At 40.8% G+C, this 18,064-nt stretch overlaps 1 protein-coding gene across 2 annotated transcripts in view; it reads right to left on the reverse strand.

Annotated features, from left to right (window-relative positions):
- Positions 1-14,192, reverse strand: part of casp8ap2 (caspase 8 associated protein 2) — a 47,355-nt gene extending 33,163 nt beyond the window's left edge. The window contains exons 1-3 of one of the 2 annotated variants that reach the window (XM_087982246.1): positions 14,043-14,192; positions 4,745-4,836; positions 417-506 (exon numbers count right to left, since the gene is read on the reverse strand). In XM_087982246.1, the coding sequence (XP_087838372.1) occupies positions 417-506; positions 4,745-4,814 (160 nt within the window). In that variant the 5' untranslated portion in view covers positions 4,815-4,836; positions 14,043-14,192. Of the gene's footprint in view, positions 1-416; positions 507-4,744; positions 4,841-14,042 lie in introns of both variants that reach the window. The other variant, XM_087982247.1, reaches the window with a different exon arrangement.
- Positions 14,193-18,064: the final 3,872 nt, after the last annotated feature.

Below are 18,064 nucleotides of genomic sequence, written 5' to 3' on the forward strand. Positions count from 1 at the left end.
TACAATTAATGGATAGGTTGCTGACAGATTATCTTCAAACACCTTTGATCTAATCAGTTACAAAGTTTGTAAGATGGAAATGCATACAGCAAATTCTAACTCAAACACAAAATGGATGACACCTTTAGTGTCTGACAAGTGCTATTATTTTAAAGACTTAGCTTACTGACTTGTGGCCCAGATAGACATTGCGAATGTGTGATAGAACTGTCCAAATGTACGAGTGATCGTATTCTGCTGCAGTGAACTACTTGGCTTCTTTTCCCTAATGATTAAGCATCGCCAAAATAAGAGGCCATCTCTCAGCATGCAGCTATAAAACTGAAGGATTAGAGGGCATTTCGTGCATCAACACTACAACCTTTAAGCATTGAAATGTTTTGAAAAATTAGTGAATGTTATTATTTTCAACATACGTGATGCAGACTGTTCACCTCCTTGATAGTCTGTGTCCAGGCCATCATAGATATCTACAGAGTTTTCATTCTCAGTCTTCGCTGGAGAAACTACAATATGCACAAAGAGAAAGCAAACAAATACTTCAAAAATGATTAAAAGCACATAAATCAAAACTGAACGCATTACTTTGTAGCCCTGGAACCACGTGGGTAGTTGTTAGCCAAGAATTGGAATGCATAAAAATGCAACAACTGCTCAGTTAGCAGGGAGAACAGAAGAACATCATAAGAATAAGGGCAAAAGTGACAGAGTTGGTCAGAGACAGAAAGACAAAGTGGGGATGGAAAAAGAGATTCAAGATGACAGACAAACACATATTTCCATAAAGAATAACAGAAAAATGCTCCAGTCAGGCAGCATTTGTGCAGAGTAACAGAGTCTTTCATCAGTACAGGAAATAGTTTTAAATTTTCAAAACCTACCATAATTCCAAGGGTGAATGTAGAAAGATGGATGAAAGGGTCTGTGACAGGGCAAAATACAGATAAGTTTAAATAAAAACAGGATCCGTGGTATTAGGTGAAAGAGAATGGGATTGGGAGATGTGAATCGAATTTTCAATACCAAAGGAACTAAAAGGGTAATTGGTTTATTCAACTGTGCTCACACAGAGAGGTGCCTCGGGAAAGGGAGGGATGCTGGGGGTGACCAAGTAGTGGACTGAGGTTAGCTGGAGAGAGTGATCCCTTGCAGAATGCTAAAGCAGAGAAAGGAGGTTGGCAGCAATCACTCCACAGGACGATCCATTAACAGGAAGTTTGATGGGGTGAAAGGTAAAAACCACAGAATCTTTACTGTGGTACTGGGAGGGTGGGGAAAAGGCAAGAGTGGGAGAGGATGAACAGAGAAGACATGGTTGAGGACCCCATGAACCACAATGGAGGCAGGCAGAAGAGAATCCACCGTTCAGGAAAAAGTTCCACATATTCGAAGCACAATTACGGATAGTTACATTATCTGTAAAAAATGGGATGGAGATGGAGAAACTTTAGAATGGAAAAGCATCCGGATAGGAAGCAGGGAGTAAGGAAATGTAGAAGTAGGGAACTCAATGGATATACAGTCAATATTTCAAGTCCAGAGGTGCATAATAACATCTCTGAACAGACTGATTATAGAAAAACTACCTGTGTTTTGTAATGTGAGAGTTGCAACCCCATATTATAGAAAAATGGTGCTTTAGAAATAGCGGTTAAAGTGTTGGTGATGTAAGTGCATTACAGCCAACATGCATTTTAAAAGTTTGCGCTTAGAAACAGTGTCCCCAATTCATCAATTGCATTAAAGTGAACTTGCAATAACGAACCGTGCATTAAAGCAGAACAACCTGCAGTTTTTAACAAAAGATTTGATAGCCTAACACCAGAAATGGAGACAATATAGGGTAGGCAAGGCAAGGAAAGGAAGAGTCAGAGCCTAACTATGTGAAGGCAAAGGTTGATGAAATGTTAAACATTAGGATGGGTAGATAACAGTATCAATACAGTCATCAGTAAACCAAAAAGGGGATCTGGAAATGGGTGTCATTAAACCTTTCCTAACATTAGCTCTCCTGCACCTCCATGCAAACCATAAGACTGCTCTTTGGTTTTTCTTCCCACCTTCTATCTTGTTCAGTTGTTCAAAACCTGTTACTGTATATTTCCAATTTTCCCCATTCTGATGAAAGGTCAGGACTGAAACATTAACTCCATTCTCTCTCCACATTCACGCTGCCAGACTTACCGAGTATTAGCAGTATTTTGTGATTTTACTTCAGATTTCCAGCAACCACAGTATTTTGTTCCAGATAAATTTCCTGGAACTAATGATAAAATACTAAACTCTACATCTGTGCACCCTTCCTCAAAATTTACAAACCAGTGCTTAGACTTATGATACCCACAATCACCTCATATCAGATCTACGTCCTCTCTGATGACAGACAAATCAGCACCATCTTCAACTCCCCCAGGCCAAAACAAGTTGCCAAACTCCAACCACCCAGCCTAGTTTTGCTAAAGCTTGGGATATTCCACAAAGCAGGTGAATTGAAGGACCTTAACTCCAGTCCACCTTCCCAGTATCACAAAATCAATATGTAACTCAAATTGGTACATATTTGTTCAACATTCCCAAATTTAAAATGCTTAAAGAATAACAATTAAACATAAGAAAACACACTTATAGGGTGACCTCCATATCCATAGAACCGCTTTCCACAGTTTCAGTTACCTGCGGTTTACCACAGCCTGAATATATTATAGGGAATCTTCTGGAACCAGGGAGCTGATGGGAAGGTAAATTTCCCATTTAAATGAATGAGTTTGCTCCTATCTGCAGTTTCGGGCTTCTGCAGTAGGTTTTGGAACCTATCCCCCATGGATACGGGGAGGGGGGGGAACAACTGTACAATGTGCACAGAATCTTGGACATGGAATTTGATCCATGAAGTACCACTGCTAAAAAAGACATTTTCTCACTCATCAGGACAATTCACGAGAAAGATCAGTGCAAGGAAATATACCAGTTATACTGTAGGAGAGGAGTGTTGATTGGCTGGCAAGTGAATTCTGATTGTACAGGCACTATCTTGGAGAATGCACCAGTTAGACAATGACTGACAGTTAACTGTCAAGCTTTGTGAAATGTTAAACCCAGCAGGTTGACCAATTGGCCCAGGGATTTTCCTGAGAAATAGACCCAAGAATGGTCACTTATTTTGTTGAAACTGAAACAGTGTGAATATGTGTTCTGTGTGCCTGCAGAGTACATAGGAACACGTGTTAATACATCCAGCTTTCAGTATGCACAAGGATAGTACACTGCAAGTTCAAGGGTCAATTCTAAATTGGTCATCAGTATAATTATTTATGCACCTGGGATTATTTAGCACATTGCGCAGTGCTAAAGTGTTGTACAGCGCTTACACAAGTGCTAGGAGAAAGTGAGGGACTGCAGATGCTGGAGATCAGAGTCGAGTGTTGTGCTGGAAAAGCACAGCAGGTCAGGCAGCATCCAAGGAGCAGGAGAATCAATGTTTCAGGCATTAGCCCTTCTGTACAACAATTATTTGTATACCATTAACATAACAAATGGAAGTAAATGAGCAACCCTAATGCATTTCATTGCACAACACAAAACTGCATTTCCTCTAGCTCACCACAAAATAACCACACGAAATCTTCTAGTGCAAAGAAAATAATTAATGACCAAATAGCAAGATTGGTGTTAGCAAGATAGCACAAAAGTTAAATCCTCCTTCATATTCAGTGTGGATTTCAAAATGCAGGAAATGCATCAAAAAGCACAAAAGGAAACAAACATTTCTGGGGATGCACAGCCTCAGCATCTTCTTTATCCACCCACACCAAGAAAATATACCCTTTGCCTTCACAACACATATCTAAGTTTGGAAGTCATGTATATTTCCCCCACACAGTATAACTGAAGAAACAAAGGTTTAGCTACAGTTCAAATTGCAAATATTGTGTATTTACTTTTGTTACCATGTTGTAAGAATTTTATTCAACACTATTCGGGATTTGTCAGTCTTCTTCAAACTATTGATCGTGTTTTACATGTTTTATAATTAACATGCTGCAATGCATTTCAGTTCTGGATCATTAGCGGATCTCCTATTGTGCGCTTCTCTGCGAGTTGAGAATTATACTTAGCCATTAAGATCAGAAACTAACAGTCATCCCCTATACTGAGGCAGCCTGCAGGATTTAGAAGGTTAAGGGTTGATCTTGTTGAATTCTTCAAGATAATAACAGGAAAAGACATGGTAGATAAAGACAACTATTTCTACTGGTTGGGCACTGTAGAACTCGGGCAAAGTCTGAGAATTAGGGCCAGGCCATTTAGGAGAGATATTAGGAAGCATTTCCACGCACAAAAAGTGGTAGATGTATAGAACTCTGTTCCACAAATGGCTGGATGCAAAAATCAGTTGTTAATTTTAAATCTGAGGCAGATAAAGTTTTGTTAACTAACAGGTTTTAAGGGATAATGGGCGGAAGGTAGGTACATGGAATTTGGCCACAGATCAGCCACGATCTCACTGAATGGAACAGATTTGAGGTGTTGAATGGTCTACCGCTGTTCTTGTATCGAAACACTAGTACTGGCCATAATGGATATGGGGCATCTTTCCCCATCAAATTGTACTTGGAGACTAACTGGGATTGATATAATGGTGACTGGAGATCACAGACAGGATATTTGTGCTAAAACTGTAGCCATATGCTCAACAGTTTAAGTAAGTGACACGCTGGCATTAAGAATTTATATTGTTTCTTACCAAAACTGTCCTCTTGCAGCAGGTCACCATAAAGGTAATCCATGTGGCTGCTTCCACTGTCACTCTCCATGATGTCTTCAGAAATTCTCCATCTGACTGAAGGAAAGATTTATAGTATTGCTTGGATCATCATAACTTTCAAGCACATTAGCAAAACACCACCTGGCTCAATAACAGGTACAGAAGTCTACTGAAGTCAAGTCTGAACTTCCCTGTTGTCAAGTTTCACTGGTCAAGTTTTACTGCATATTTAAGCTACACATGCTTAAATATGCTTCCATTGATAAAATACCTAATTGATATTGAAATAATATATTAATTTTAAAATAGTTATTAATTATTATGGAGATTGTACGTCTAAGATTTTTCAAAACCAGTCACCTCTGCATTGAGGTTGTTTTAAAAATCTAATGAACAAAACACAATGAATACCAACTTCAAAGTATATTTTGTATAAAATGTACTTTTGCTGATAAGTAAAAATTCTATTCAAATCCAACTAAATTTCATATTACAACTTAGAAACACCTGTAACTATGGATAAATTATTTTTGACTTGTTCCAAAAAAACTCTCCAAAATGCACCAAGATGACAAATCCAAGGTAATTCATCTTTTTCCTCCAATGCTTGCAACTTCCTGCAGGCTTCCACATGCTGAAATGAACTCACTGACTCAGCACAGTGACAACATTGGCATCTATCTGGCAGAATAGAAAACTGCTCAGGTAGGTCCTCACCAAAAAGCAGGACAAATCCAATCTGGCCAATTAATCCCCCTGTCTACACTTGATTATCGGTAAATTGATGGAAGGAGTCATCAATGTGCTATCAAGCAACACTTGTTGTGCAACAAAGATAAGGTCACCACAGTCCTACCAAGCCACAGGGTTCCTCTTTTATTAGAGAATCAGACAACTGGTAGGGGTTTAACTAGAGGTCAGCTTCCTAGGGGAGAAGCAAGGTTGAGAAAGAGTGTGCTTCACGGTAACGTCACCCAGTGTGAGAATTGAACCCATGCTGTTGGCATCACTCTCCATTGCCAATAAGCCATTCAGCCAACTGAGCTTACCTAACCTGTTCACTGACATTCAAATTTGGGCTCCATAAGGCCCACTCACCTCCTGATCAGGCTTGGGCTGACTTGTGGTAAATAACATTTAAGTCATACATACCTTAAGCCTTAGTTCAAACATTTACAAAAGACCTGAACTTCAAAGTGTTCTACTTTCAAAACTAGAGGCAAATGAAAATCAGGGGGAAAATTGTCTGCTGGATGGAATCAAACCTAACAAAGGATGATGATTATGGTTGCTAGAGGTCAATGATCTCAGTCCCAGGACAAATCACTTCAGGAGTACCTCAGGGTAGTGTCCAAAGCCTGACCATCTTCAGCTCCTTCATCAAAATCCTTCCCTTCATCATAAAGTGAATTTACTGGATGACTGCACAATGTTCAGCACCATTCGCAACTCCTCAAAAGCTGAAGTAACCCATATACAGTCAGATCCAGTCAGAGTTGAAGCTCAGGAATAATGAAGGCCTTATGCCTAAAATGTCTACTCTCCTGCTCCTCGGATGCTGCCTGACCTGCTGTGCTTTTCCAGGATCACACTTTTTGACTATGACACCCCAGCATCTGCAGTCCTCACTTTCTCTCAGGCTGATTAGTGGCAAGTAACTTCTGTGCCACACAGGCGTCAAGCAATGACCATCACAAACAAGAAAGAATCTAACCACTGCTCCATTTACATGACCATTGCTGAATCCCCTAGCAAATGCCTGAGATTACCAATGTCCAAAAACTGAACTAGCCATATAAATACGGAGGCTAATGTGGCTAAATTATGAAGGGCATAGATTAAGTAGACAGGAAGAAACTTCCTCCTTTGATAGAGAGATCAACAACCAGCAGAATAGTGCGAAGTTGCAGAAAGTTTAGAGGGCAGTTAAGGAAAAACCTTTACACTGAGGGGGTGGTGGGAAACTGGAACTCAGTACTTGTAAGGATGGTACACACAAAAACTCTCATACTACTTCAGAAGTATGTAGACGTGCACTCATGATGCCAAGGCATACAAGATTATGGGCCACATACTGAAAACTGGGATTAGCATGGTTAGGTGGTTGTTTCTGTTCAGTACTGACATGATGGGCCAAGGGACTTTTTTTTTCCCTGTGCTGTAGATCTCTATGACTAAGAGCAAATCAGAGGCTGGGAACTCTGTGGCAATAATCTCACATCATTTCTCCCCAGAGCCTATCCACCATCTACTCGTCACAAGCCAGCAGTCTGATAGAATATCCTCCAACTCAAAATACAAGACAAAGCAACCTGGTTAATCGGCACCCCAACCAACACTTTTAAGCTTTCTCTTTTGCCACACACAGTGATAGCCCTGTGCACCATTTATAAGATGCACGGTAGCAGCTCACTAAGGCTCCATCAATAGCATCTTCCAAACATGTCACTTCTAGAAGGAAAACGGCAGGAGATGCATGGGAACTGCATCACTTGCAAGTTCCCTTCCAAACAAACATCAAGCTGGCTTCAAACTATACCACTATTCTTATAATGTTAACTTGGCTAAAACCTTGGGGGAACAGCTCGCTATCAGCACTGTGCACCTACACAACATTGACCAATGGTTCAATAAAGTGACGCATTTTCCTTTACTCTCACTATCTCATTTATCCATGATGTTTAATTAATTGTGTCTGTAGTTTAATACATTTCTCTTGAACTCAACTGATCACCATTTTATTTTTTTTCCCAGTGTTGTTCTAACACTAGATTTCTTTTCCTCACAGTCTATCTCTGCTAGCTCCATTCTAACGCCCTCACAAATCATCTTTCTTCCAAAAATGTATTACTCTGATTTTTGTCTTGTATTGTGCTCAATCATTATTTTGAACATTTCTGTTATGATCACTGTTCACTATCCTGTGCTCATTTTAACCATCTGCTCCGGGTCAATTCCTATTAGTAGGTTCTGTAATGGTTCTTCTCTTGTTTAGCTTTTTACATTCTGCATAAGGGAGTTCTGAACATGGCGTAAAAAGAAAACTTCATTCTTTCTTCCCATATCCCTTCTTTGGGGTGTATTTGAGGTAGTTGACTTTATTTAAGATAAAAGATATCAAATGATCAATTTATTTACCTATTTCTTCCTCCCTATAGTATCATTGAACTTTTGGCCTTTCAAGTCAATACTGCCAAAAATAGACTACCTACTAGACTCTCATTCCCGCACTGGGCCTATAGTCTTGAATGTTATTACACTAACTTCTCATCAAAACACATTTTTTAAGTTTTGATTTTCTACCTCAATTACCCTCCTAGACAGTGCATTTCAGATTCCCTTAACTCTCTGTGAGAACATTTTTTCCCGTTGAATCTCCTCTGAATCTTAAAATGAAGGCACCTAGTTATTGATCCAATAACAAGTTGTACAGAAGCTTTCCATTCACTCTGTCCACTCTCTGCATGATTTTATATGTCTCAATCTGATCCCCTCTCAGCTTTCTCTGCTCCAAAGAAAACAATCTGAGCTTATCCACCCTCTCTTTATAGCTGAAATGCTCCATTCCAGTTAAAATCCTGGCAAATCCGCTATGCACTGGTGCAATCACATCCTTCCGTAGTGTGGTGACTATAACTGTACATGGAACTCCAGCTTTGGCCTTACCAAAGTTCAGATGGCTCCAAAATAATCTCCCTACTCTTATGATCTATGTCACATTTGACAGAGACAAGCATTCCTTCTTAACCACCCTATTAACCTGTCCTGCCATCTTCGGGTATCTGCGAACAAGCACCCCAAGATTCGTCAGTTCTTCTGACCTTCTTGGTCAAAGATGTACAACACTGAAACATACCCTGCAGTCCAACTCGTCCACGCCCACTAGATACACTACCTAATCTAGTCCCATTTTCCAGCACTTGGCCCATATCTCTCTAAATCCTTCCGATTTACATACCCATCCAGACACCTTTTAAATGTTGCAATTGTACCAGCCTCCACCACTTCCTCTGGCAGCTCATTCCATACACGTACCACTCCCTGTGTGAAAAAGTTGCCCCTTAGGTCTCTTTTATACCTTTCCCCTCTCACCCTAAAGCTATGCCCTCTAGTTCTGAATCCCCCACCCAAGGGAAAAGACTTTGTCTATTTATCCTATCCATGCCCCTCATGATTTTATAAACCTCTATAAGGTCACCCATCAGCTTTTGATGCTCCAGGGAAAACAGCCCCAGCCTGTTCAGCCTCTCCCTATAGCTCAAATCCTCCAACCCTGACAACATCCTCGTAAATCTTTTCTGAACCCTTTCAAGTTTCACAACATGTATCCTGGCATTAATGGAGTACTCCCTTGTCTTGTTCCCTCTTCCAAAGTGCATCACCTCACACAGATCAGAGTTAAATTCCATCTGTCACAGATCTGCTGATCTGACCAGTCGATTTCTTCCTGTAACTTAACACTTTCCCCCCTCGCTAATTTTTATGTGATTCACAAATGTACTTACTGTCCCTCCACAATCTCATGTAAATCTTTTATGAGCGAGGTTTGAGAAGATTTGTAGCTCAGGTTGAGGTCCTGGATGTACGTTTGCTTGCTGAGCTGGAAGGTTTGTTTTCAGACTGTTCGTCACCATTCTAGGTAACATCTTCAGTGAGCCTCCGGGTGAAGCATTGGTGGTGTAGCCCACTTCCTATTTGTGTGTTTAGGTTTCCTTGGGTTGGTGATGTCATTTCCTATCCTTTGTCTCAAGGAGTTGTAAATGGGATCCAAGTCAATGGGTTTGTTGATAGAGTTCCAGTTGAAATGCTATGCTTCTAGGAATTATCATGCGTGTCTCTGTTTGGTTTGTCCGAGGATGGATGTGTTGTCCCAGTCGAAGTGGTGTCCTTCCTCATCCGTATTTAGGATGCTTGCAAGAGTGGGTCATGTCTTTTTATGGCTAGTTGATGTTCATGTATCCTGGTGGCTAGTTTTCTGCCTGTTTGTCCAATGTACTGCTTGTTACACCTCTTGCGAGGTATTTTGTAAATGACATTAGTTTTGCTTGTTGTCTGTATAGAGAATTTCAAATTCATTAGCTGCTGTTTTAGTGTTATTGGGTTTGTGGGCTACCATGACGCCAAGGGATCGGAGTACTCTGGCAGTCATTTCCGAGATGTCTTTGATGTAGGGGAGAGTGGCTAGGGTTTCTGGATGTGTTTTGTCTGCTTGTTTGGGTTTGTTGCTGAGAAATCGGTGGACTGTGTTCACTGGGTATCTTAGGACATACCAAACAGAGACACGAGAATTCCTAGAAACATGGCATTCCAAGAGAACTGGATCAACAAACACATTGACTTGGATCCCATTTACCACCCCCTGAGAAAAAGAACAGGAAATGACATCACCCCAAGGAAACCCAACACATAAGTAGAAAACTGGCTACACCACTAGTTCTTCATCTGGAGCTCAAAGATGTTACCTAGTATGGTGACGAAACGTCTGAAAACAAACTTCCAGCTCAGCGAGCAAACCTACTTCCACACTTTTTATGAATATCACAAACAATAAGGGACTCAGCACTGATCCCTGTGATACAGCACTGCACGCAAGTATCCAGTCACACAATCACCCTTCTACCACCACCCTCTATCTCTTGCCACTAAACCACATTTGGATTCATCTTGACAAGATTACCCTGGATCCCATGAGTTTTTACTTTGTTTATCAACTTCCCACGTGGGACCTTGTCAAAGGACTTGCTGAAATCCAGAAAACTACAACTGTCCTACCCTCATCCAAACACTTGGTCAGCTCCTTGAAAATTTCCACCAGATTTGTTAAGCATGAGCTCCTCTGACAAAGCGTGCTGACTATCCCTGATCAAACCTTGCTACTCTAAATGGAGTTGAATTTCCTCATTCACTATTTTCTACAATAGTTTCTCTACCATTAATGTTAGATGGACTCGGCTACAGCTCCCTGGTCTACTGCTACCACCCTTCTTGTGAAACCAAATTAGCTGTCCTCTGGCATCTTCCCTGTGGAGGACATTATTAAAATTTGAGTCAGGACCCTGTAATTTCTTCCTTTGTCTCCCACAACAGCCCAGGATACAGCTCATCCAGACTTGGACTTGTAATCTATATATTACCCAAATCCTTTGCCTCAGTTTAGACAGATTCAATTTCTGTTTTCATGTCAGTCATATATATATTTTCTCTCGAGGGTTCCATCTCCTTAATAAATCAAATCCTCAATGACAACACCCTTGCTGTTCGGCAGCTCCCTTGTAGGGACTACTTTTTGGTACCATGGATAGCTTTACACCAATTATTCCAACAGCTTTCAACTTTATCTTCAGTGGGACAAAGTATTGAAGGATAAGACTAGGATTTGCTGGATTAATCCTGTGATATTTATGCACCATTGCTCCACTCAGATATTTCCCACGTATTGAGCCATCACATTCTAGATGCTTGTACACTTTGAGCACTACGTTGACAAATTACATTCTACTGTTTCAGCTACATAAATTATTTTATTAGATTTAAGACTTAGGGCACAAAGTTATAAAACTTATTGGACTCTTACTTCATTTTAAACTAATTCTGCATCGTATGTGGAGAATGATTTGTCACTTTCCTTCTTGTTGCATATTCACACTTATAAGTCATAAATTTCTGTCGGTTCTCCCCCCACACATTTTCGAATTGCGAGTTAATCTGTATTCAGCATTTCCTTCAGATGTGCTGAGTCATATGGACTTATTTTTTAAAAATCCAAATTAAATATACATTAAAAATATCTTCCTGAATTTATGCAAATGCAGGAACAGGTGTAGGCCATTCAGCCCTCTGAGTCTGCTCTACCATTTAATACAATCATATCTGATAAAACACTTCAATGTCATTTACCCATGCTATTCCCACTCTAACCCTTTATGCTAATCAAACGTTTATCAAGCTCTCCTTTAAACATACTCAGAGGTCGAGTTTCCGCAGTCCTGTGAAGTAGGGAATTCCAATGACTCATAACCCTAAGAAACTCTCCTCACCCTAATCCTAAATGAAACCCTCTTAATTTTGAATTGTGCTCTGGTTCTAAATACTCCAACCAGGGGAAACAACTTGCCTTTATCTACCCTTTGTAACACATTAAATGCTTTGTAGGTTTCAATGAGATCACGTCTCATTCTTCAAAACTGTAAACAATACAGGCCTATTTTGCCCAACCTGAGAACACATCTATTAAGCCTCTGTTGCCATCCCTCTATGGCAACAATCTTTTGAGGGAAAGATATTAAACCTGCACACAGTACTCCAAGTGTAGTCTAACCAAGCACTTACACAATTAAAGAAAGACTACACTATTCCTGTCTTCTAAAACTTAAGAACATTCTATTAGCCTTCCTAATAGCTTGCTGCACTTGCATATTAGCCTTCAATGACTCATCAACAATGACAGCTAGGTCCATCTGTACATCTACATTTTCCAGAGTCTAGAGTGTGGTATTGGAAGAGTACAGCAGTCAGGCAGCATTCAAGGAGCAGGAGAATCGATGTTTCGGGCATAAGCCCGGTCATCAGGAATGAATCACTGAAGGACTTATGCCCGAAACGCAGATTCTCCTGCTCTCTGGATGCTGCCTGACCTGCTATGCTTTTCCAGCGCCATGCTCTCGACTCTGATTTCCAGCATCAGCAGTTCTCACTTTCTACTATCTGTATTTTCTAACCTCTTACTAAATAAGAAATGCGCTGCACATATGCTCCTCCTACCAAGAGATAATCTCATATTTCTTCATGTTGTATCTGATCTGCCACTTCATGCATACCTGCTAATCCCATTCAAACCCTTTTGAAGTGACAAGGAAATTCTGATAAGACTAATGTGCTACATTCACTTCAAAGTTTATGTAAGTTATTTAAATTCCAGCATAAACATTTATCTGGGCCCCTCTTGAACGAGTTATCCATCCAACAGCATTCCCAGACATCTTGGTTCATATACTCACCATGCTCATACGTTAAATTTGAACACTATTTTTGAGCTTCTGTTCATGCCTCTTAGTTACACAGCCCCCAGAAGATTAACACCAAGATTATTAAATAACATACAATATTTACTTATACCCCTCAAAACAATCTATCTTGCTCATGGCATTAACTATCTCAAAAAAAATTACCTTTAAAGTCACTCGTTATACGTCAGTTTTAAAACTTGAATGCACATTCATCATCCCTCTGCTGAGCTTGTATTGATTATGTCAACAAAGACTATAAATGGCATTCAGATTCAATATACTGTACTTAGAACCTTCACTAGATCAAACACCATGAGCTGTACATCCCCATCTTCAAACACACACATATTGTACCCACGATGTGGCGCAGCTGGTGTTAGACTGGGGTAGACAAAGTTAAAAATCACCTGTTGCAGTTCAACAGGTTTATTTGGAAGCACTAGCTCCGAAAGCTAATAAACCTGTTGGACTATATAACCTGATGTTGTGATTTTTAACAAATTGTAAACACTTCTAATTGCCCTGTGCTAAACAGTCAGTATTCTAATATTGTTTTTTTGTAATCTATGTTGATATCACGATCACCATTTATTGGTCCACTTTGAGAAAGTGGTGAAGGTGCCCTTCTTCTATAACTATACTACAGCAGGGTATTGTGGTCACTTTCCGGATGCCTCAGTAGACAAGTGCTTAGTGCAGCAGCTAAACCATTGAGCAGTGCAAACATTGAAGAGCCTTGATCGCCATCCTACGATCTCCAATCTGTGCCATTTTGCCATACAGAACAAGTAATGCACCAAGGAGTTAAAACAAAATCAGTTCACGGTTCCTGCTGCTGAATATTAACTGTCCGAGCTTCTGGAGCTTGGCTGCACATACCTGAGAATGAGGGTGAAGGGCCAACATTCGAAGCATAAATCTAAATGTCAAGAGAGGAGATAGACGACAAAAAAAAATGCTAACTGCAGCCCAGGAAAACGCAATCAGTGAGCACGACAAACACACAGAACCCGAAGAAAACACAAATGCAAAGTTTTAATTTTTCTATATTGCAGTTATGGAGTGAACAACGCTCAAACTGAGGATACGTATAAAGAGGGAAACAGTACAACATAGGGAGGAGTTGTTGCTGGGGGATTGGGGGGGGGGGGGGGGGGTGGAGATATATTGGTTTCTATGAGTTTGTTATTTTTCCCATACATTCGTGCCACATTCAAATACACACATGTTCCGATAGTAAATAAATACAGGAGGATGGTATGTTTTTTTACCCGCGCACTGTTGAAGTTGCCAGTGCAGACTGCGCCTGCCTCCTGTCTCTGAACCTCCTTATCTCTCTCTCTCTGCTCCCGGGCCCCAGCTCGCTCTTCGCCGCCTGTCACTCACCCTCGCGCCCCTCTGGCCCGGGAGATGAGAGCGAGGCTGCCCGCGCGCCTTCCACTTTCCGCCCGGGGCCTCCTTCCACCAAGAGGAGCCCTTCTCTCCCCGCCTTCAGACCACCCCTTCCGACAAGCGCAGCAGAGCACACAGCCCTCCGCCGGCAGTGACATCTCCAGGCTGCTCCGACCGCTGCAACTGGAGCGTTGCCTTGCCCCGAGAAAGGTAGCAGCAGTCTTTGTCATGTCACCCAACTCCAGCAGCATTGGAGAGGGAAGGGGGATCATTAGCAGAATAGCTTCAATTTGACAAACAGGAGGCTGGAAGATTTGAAACTTTATCAATTGTCCTGCAGGAGGTGCAAGACCTGTATTTTATTTTGAAACATTGTTCTCTCTCGATGCCCATTAGACGTTAAGATTAGCCATAGTTCTATGTACAGTATTGATGCGTTTGCTGAAAGTGGTATCTTCACTGGCTGTCTTAGCATTTTGAATTAGTGCCAATCTCATTCCTTTTCCAGTGACCTTGAACATTGTTTCTATTTAAAATCATCTAATGGCTCAACTAAATGTGCCTCCACCATGTTTCAGGCAGTTCATTCAGCTACTATTGATTTGGAGATGCTGGTGTTGGACTGGGGTGTACAAAGTTAAAAATCACACACCAGATTATAGTCCAACAGGTTTAATTGGAAGCACTAGCTTTCCTAGCGCTGCTCCTTCATCAGGTGGTTCATTCAGTTACTTGTTGTTTGAAAAGTTTGTTTTTCTTATCTCACATTTGCTTTTTCAAATTTATGACTGCTGGATCTTGATCCATTTATGAGAACATTGTCTCCCTATCTAATCTGGAAATAGTGAGGACTGCCAGATGCTGGAGAGTCAGAGTCGATAAAGTGTGGCATTGGAAAAAGCACTGCAGGTCAAGCAGCATCAGAGGAGCAGGGGAGTCAACATTTCAGGCAGTACCCTTCATCTGATCCTGACTCTCCTGCTCCTCAGATGCTGCCTGACTTCCTGTGCTTTTTCCAGCGTCACACTTTATTGACTCTGATCTACCCATCTACTATGTCCAGACTCCTCATGATTTTGAAACCTTCAATCAAATCTTCTCTTCATCTCTCCAAGGCAGTTTCATTTTCTTCCAAAATTGAAGAACCTCATCCCTGGAACCAGTCTTGTAAAGCTCTTAGAATAGAATAGTAATTTATTGTCACTTGTACTTTTCAAAATAAATACAATGAAAAGTATTTAAGTTGCCGAACTGCAGCACCATTTTAATAACAAAATATATATATATATAAAAAGAAAAAAAAGACAAGGTCTGTCTTAGTTCAATTCACAGCTCCAGGGTTCCTGAGGTTGAGAAACCCAACAGTGAAGGCTGGAACAAGAAATCCCAGGCCGCCAGCAAATCCGTAGGAAGGAATCCCGGACTGTTTAAATCCCAGACTGGATCCACCATGATGCCGAAGAAGCTGAAGCAAAGAATTACAGACTGCCAAAGCCACAGCAAGAAAACCCAGGCCAGGCTGGACCCACAATTATCTTTTCTATAGTTTGGTCCAGAACTATACACAACCCTCCAGCTGAAGTCTAACTAGTGTCTTATGTAAGTTTAGTATAAGCTTCCTTTATTTGTCCTCTAAGTCCCTATTTATGAAGGCTAGAATACTACATGTTTTATTCATTTCTCTATCCTCTGTCTTGCCACCTTTAATGATTCACGTATACATACACCTTGGTCTCTCTGCTCCAACATGTCCTTTAGAATAACACCCTTAGTTATACTGTCTCATCAAGATTGTTAAAACAATCTTACATTCTCAGTCAATTTCAGCTGCTTTCCAACAATGGCAAATAAGTAAGGGCAAGATTATATGAGAAATTGGAAAGCTATCATAATTGCAGTGACCTTTATTTGAAAGGGAATGGAGTATAAAATTAGGAAGATTTTGTGAAAACTGCATAAGGCAGTAGTTAGTTCACACTTAGAATACTACAAACAGTTTTGCTGTCATTCTCTAAGGAGAGATGTACTGGCATTGGAGGCAGTCCACAAAAGATTCCCTAGGTTGATTTTGGTAATGGAAGGATATTCTTTATAAGGAGAAGTTGGAGTACTTTGGGCTTGTACTCATGTTTAGATGAATGAGAGGTGACCTTACTGAAATATACATGATTTTTAAGGAACTTGACAGGGTAGATGCTGCAAGGTTGTTGATGAGGAGGAATTTCTTACCTTAGAAGAAAGTGAGTCTACAGAAATCTTTTCCACAGAAGGCCATAAAAGCTTGATATATTCAAGCCTAAGATTGATTTTTAAATGCTAAGTTTATCAAGTGTTACAGAGAAAAGGCAGGAAAATGGAGTTGAGGCTTATCAGATCAGCCATGATCTGATTGAAAGATGGAACAAACTTGATGTGCGGAATTGTGTGCTTCTGCATCTATGCCTGATTATCTTATGAAAAGGACATTTGGCTTCTGCACAGATTCTGTCTGACTCTGCCCTCCTCCAGTGTCCATCTATGGTTCAGCAAGAATGTCATTTCATTTTTTGGACCCTGAGATTTCAGCTTTTACTGACTTTCATTGTATATGGAAATAGTCTAAAGATAATTCAGAAGGATAAACCAGTAAAAAAAAATAATGCTGGGAAATGAATGTATTGGTTGTGCCAGAGCACAGTTCTGAGACAGTAGTTCCTAACGTTTTTGGTATCAAGACACATGATATTTAAACAAACAATTCTACTGCACACCCACTCTTTTCAGCTGAATTGATTGTACTTATATTTATTATGCTATAGTAAGAATGGAGACACTGAATGATCAGTGAGGCTCCCCTGTGTCTTCCTCACCCCCACCCCCGACCACCATCCATACAACTACCTCTCACAACATGCACCTATCTTGCTGAAGTCACTCCATGGCTCAATGACACAGAGAAACCCAGTCACCAGTGGCAGCAGCAGTCCCCCCACTACTTAAGTATGGCAATGAGCCGAACCCTGGACTCAGCTCTAACAAAGGGAGCTGCAGTTCAAGCACTCATCATGTTCTTGGTTCACTCTGGCAAAGCATTAATGACCAGCACACTGAGTGAGAGTGCCATTCACCAATCAGCTCCTGGGAGCTGTTCAACACCCCCTACCCACAATGGGGCACATAGTTTCACCAGACAAAGCAGCACTACTTCCTGATAATTTCACAGCACACCTCTCACCTTGTTACACCAATCGAAAACCACTCTCCTGAGGTATACAAAAGCAACCTGACCAGTGTGTGTGATTCGCACGTTTTACTGGTTTGGGGGTCTTGGAGATTTTGAGTGGTGATACTGTGATTATTTCCTTACACAGCTAGTTCCACTGTGAGATTATCCGTGGAAAGGAAAATTATTGAAGCATTGTCTTGGAAACAAATTGTCTCTGATATTTGTATTGATGGCTACCACATGCCTTGTCATTGCTGGAAGACACCAGATGCATGTTTCTGCTGATTCCCACTATTCCATTCCACCTTTTATAGAATATAGTCAGTCTGTTTTTCTCCCAACTTTGCTGTGGTGATTCCAATTCCAAATCAATGATATGATGTTGGTGAATTTCCCTGAATGAATCCTGCAGAATCATGCACAAACATATGTCAGGTATAGACAGCAGACATTGAGTGAATCCTGAGAAGAGTATAAAGGCAGTAGGACTATACTTAAGAGGGAAATCAGGAGGGCAAAAATGGGATGTGAGATAGTTTTGGAAAATAGGGGCAAGGCAGCCTATTGTGGACACGGAGGAGATGGGGGAGATACTTAACAAGTATTTTGCATCAGTGTTTACTGTGGAGAAAGACATGAAAAATAGGCAATGTGGGGAAATAGAGGGTAATATCTTGAAAAATGTCCATATTACAG

The sequence above is a fragment of the Chiloscyllium plagiosum genome, unplaced genomic scaffold (genome assembly GCF_037043375.1).
Source record: "Chiloscyllium plagiosum isolate Xiang-an unplaced genomic scaffold, Cpla_swu_hap1 HiC_scaffold_3, whole genome shotgun sequence".
Taxonomy (NCBI): domain Eukaryota; kingdom Metazoa; phylum Chordata; class Chondrichthyes; order Orectolobiformes; family Hemiscylliidae; genus Chiloscyllium; species Chiloscyllium plagiosum.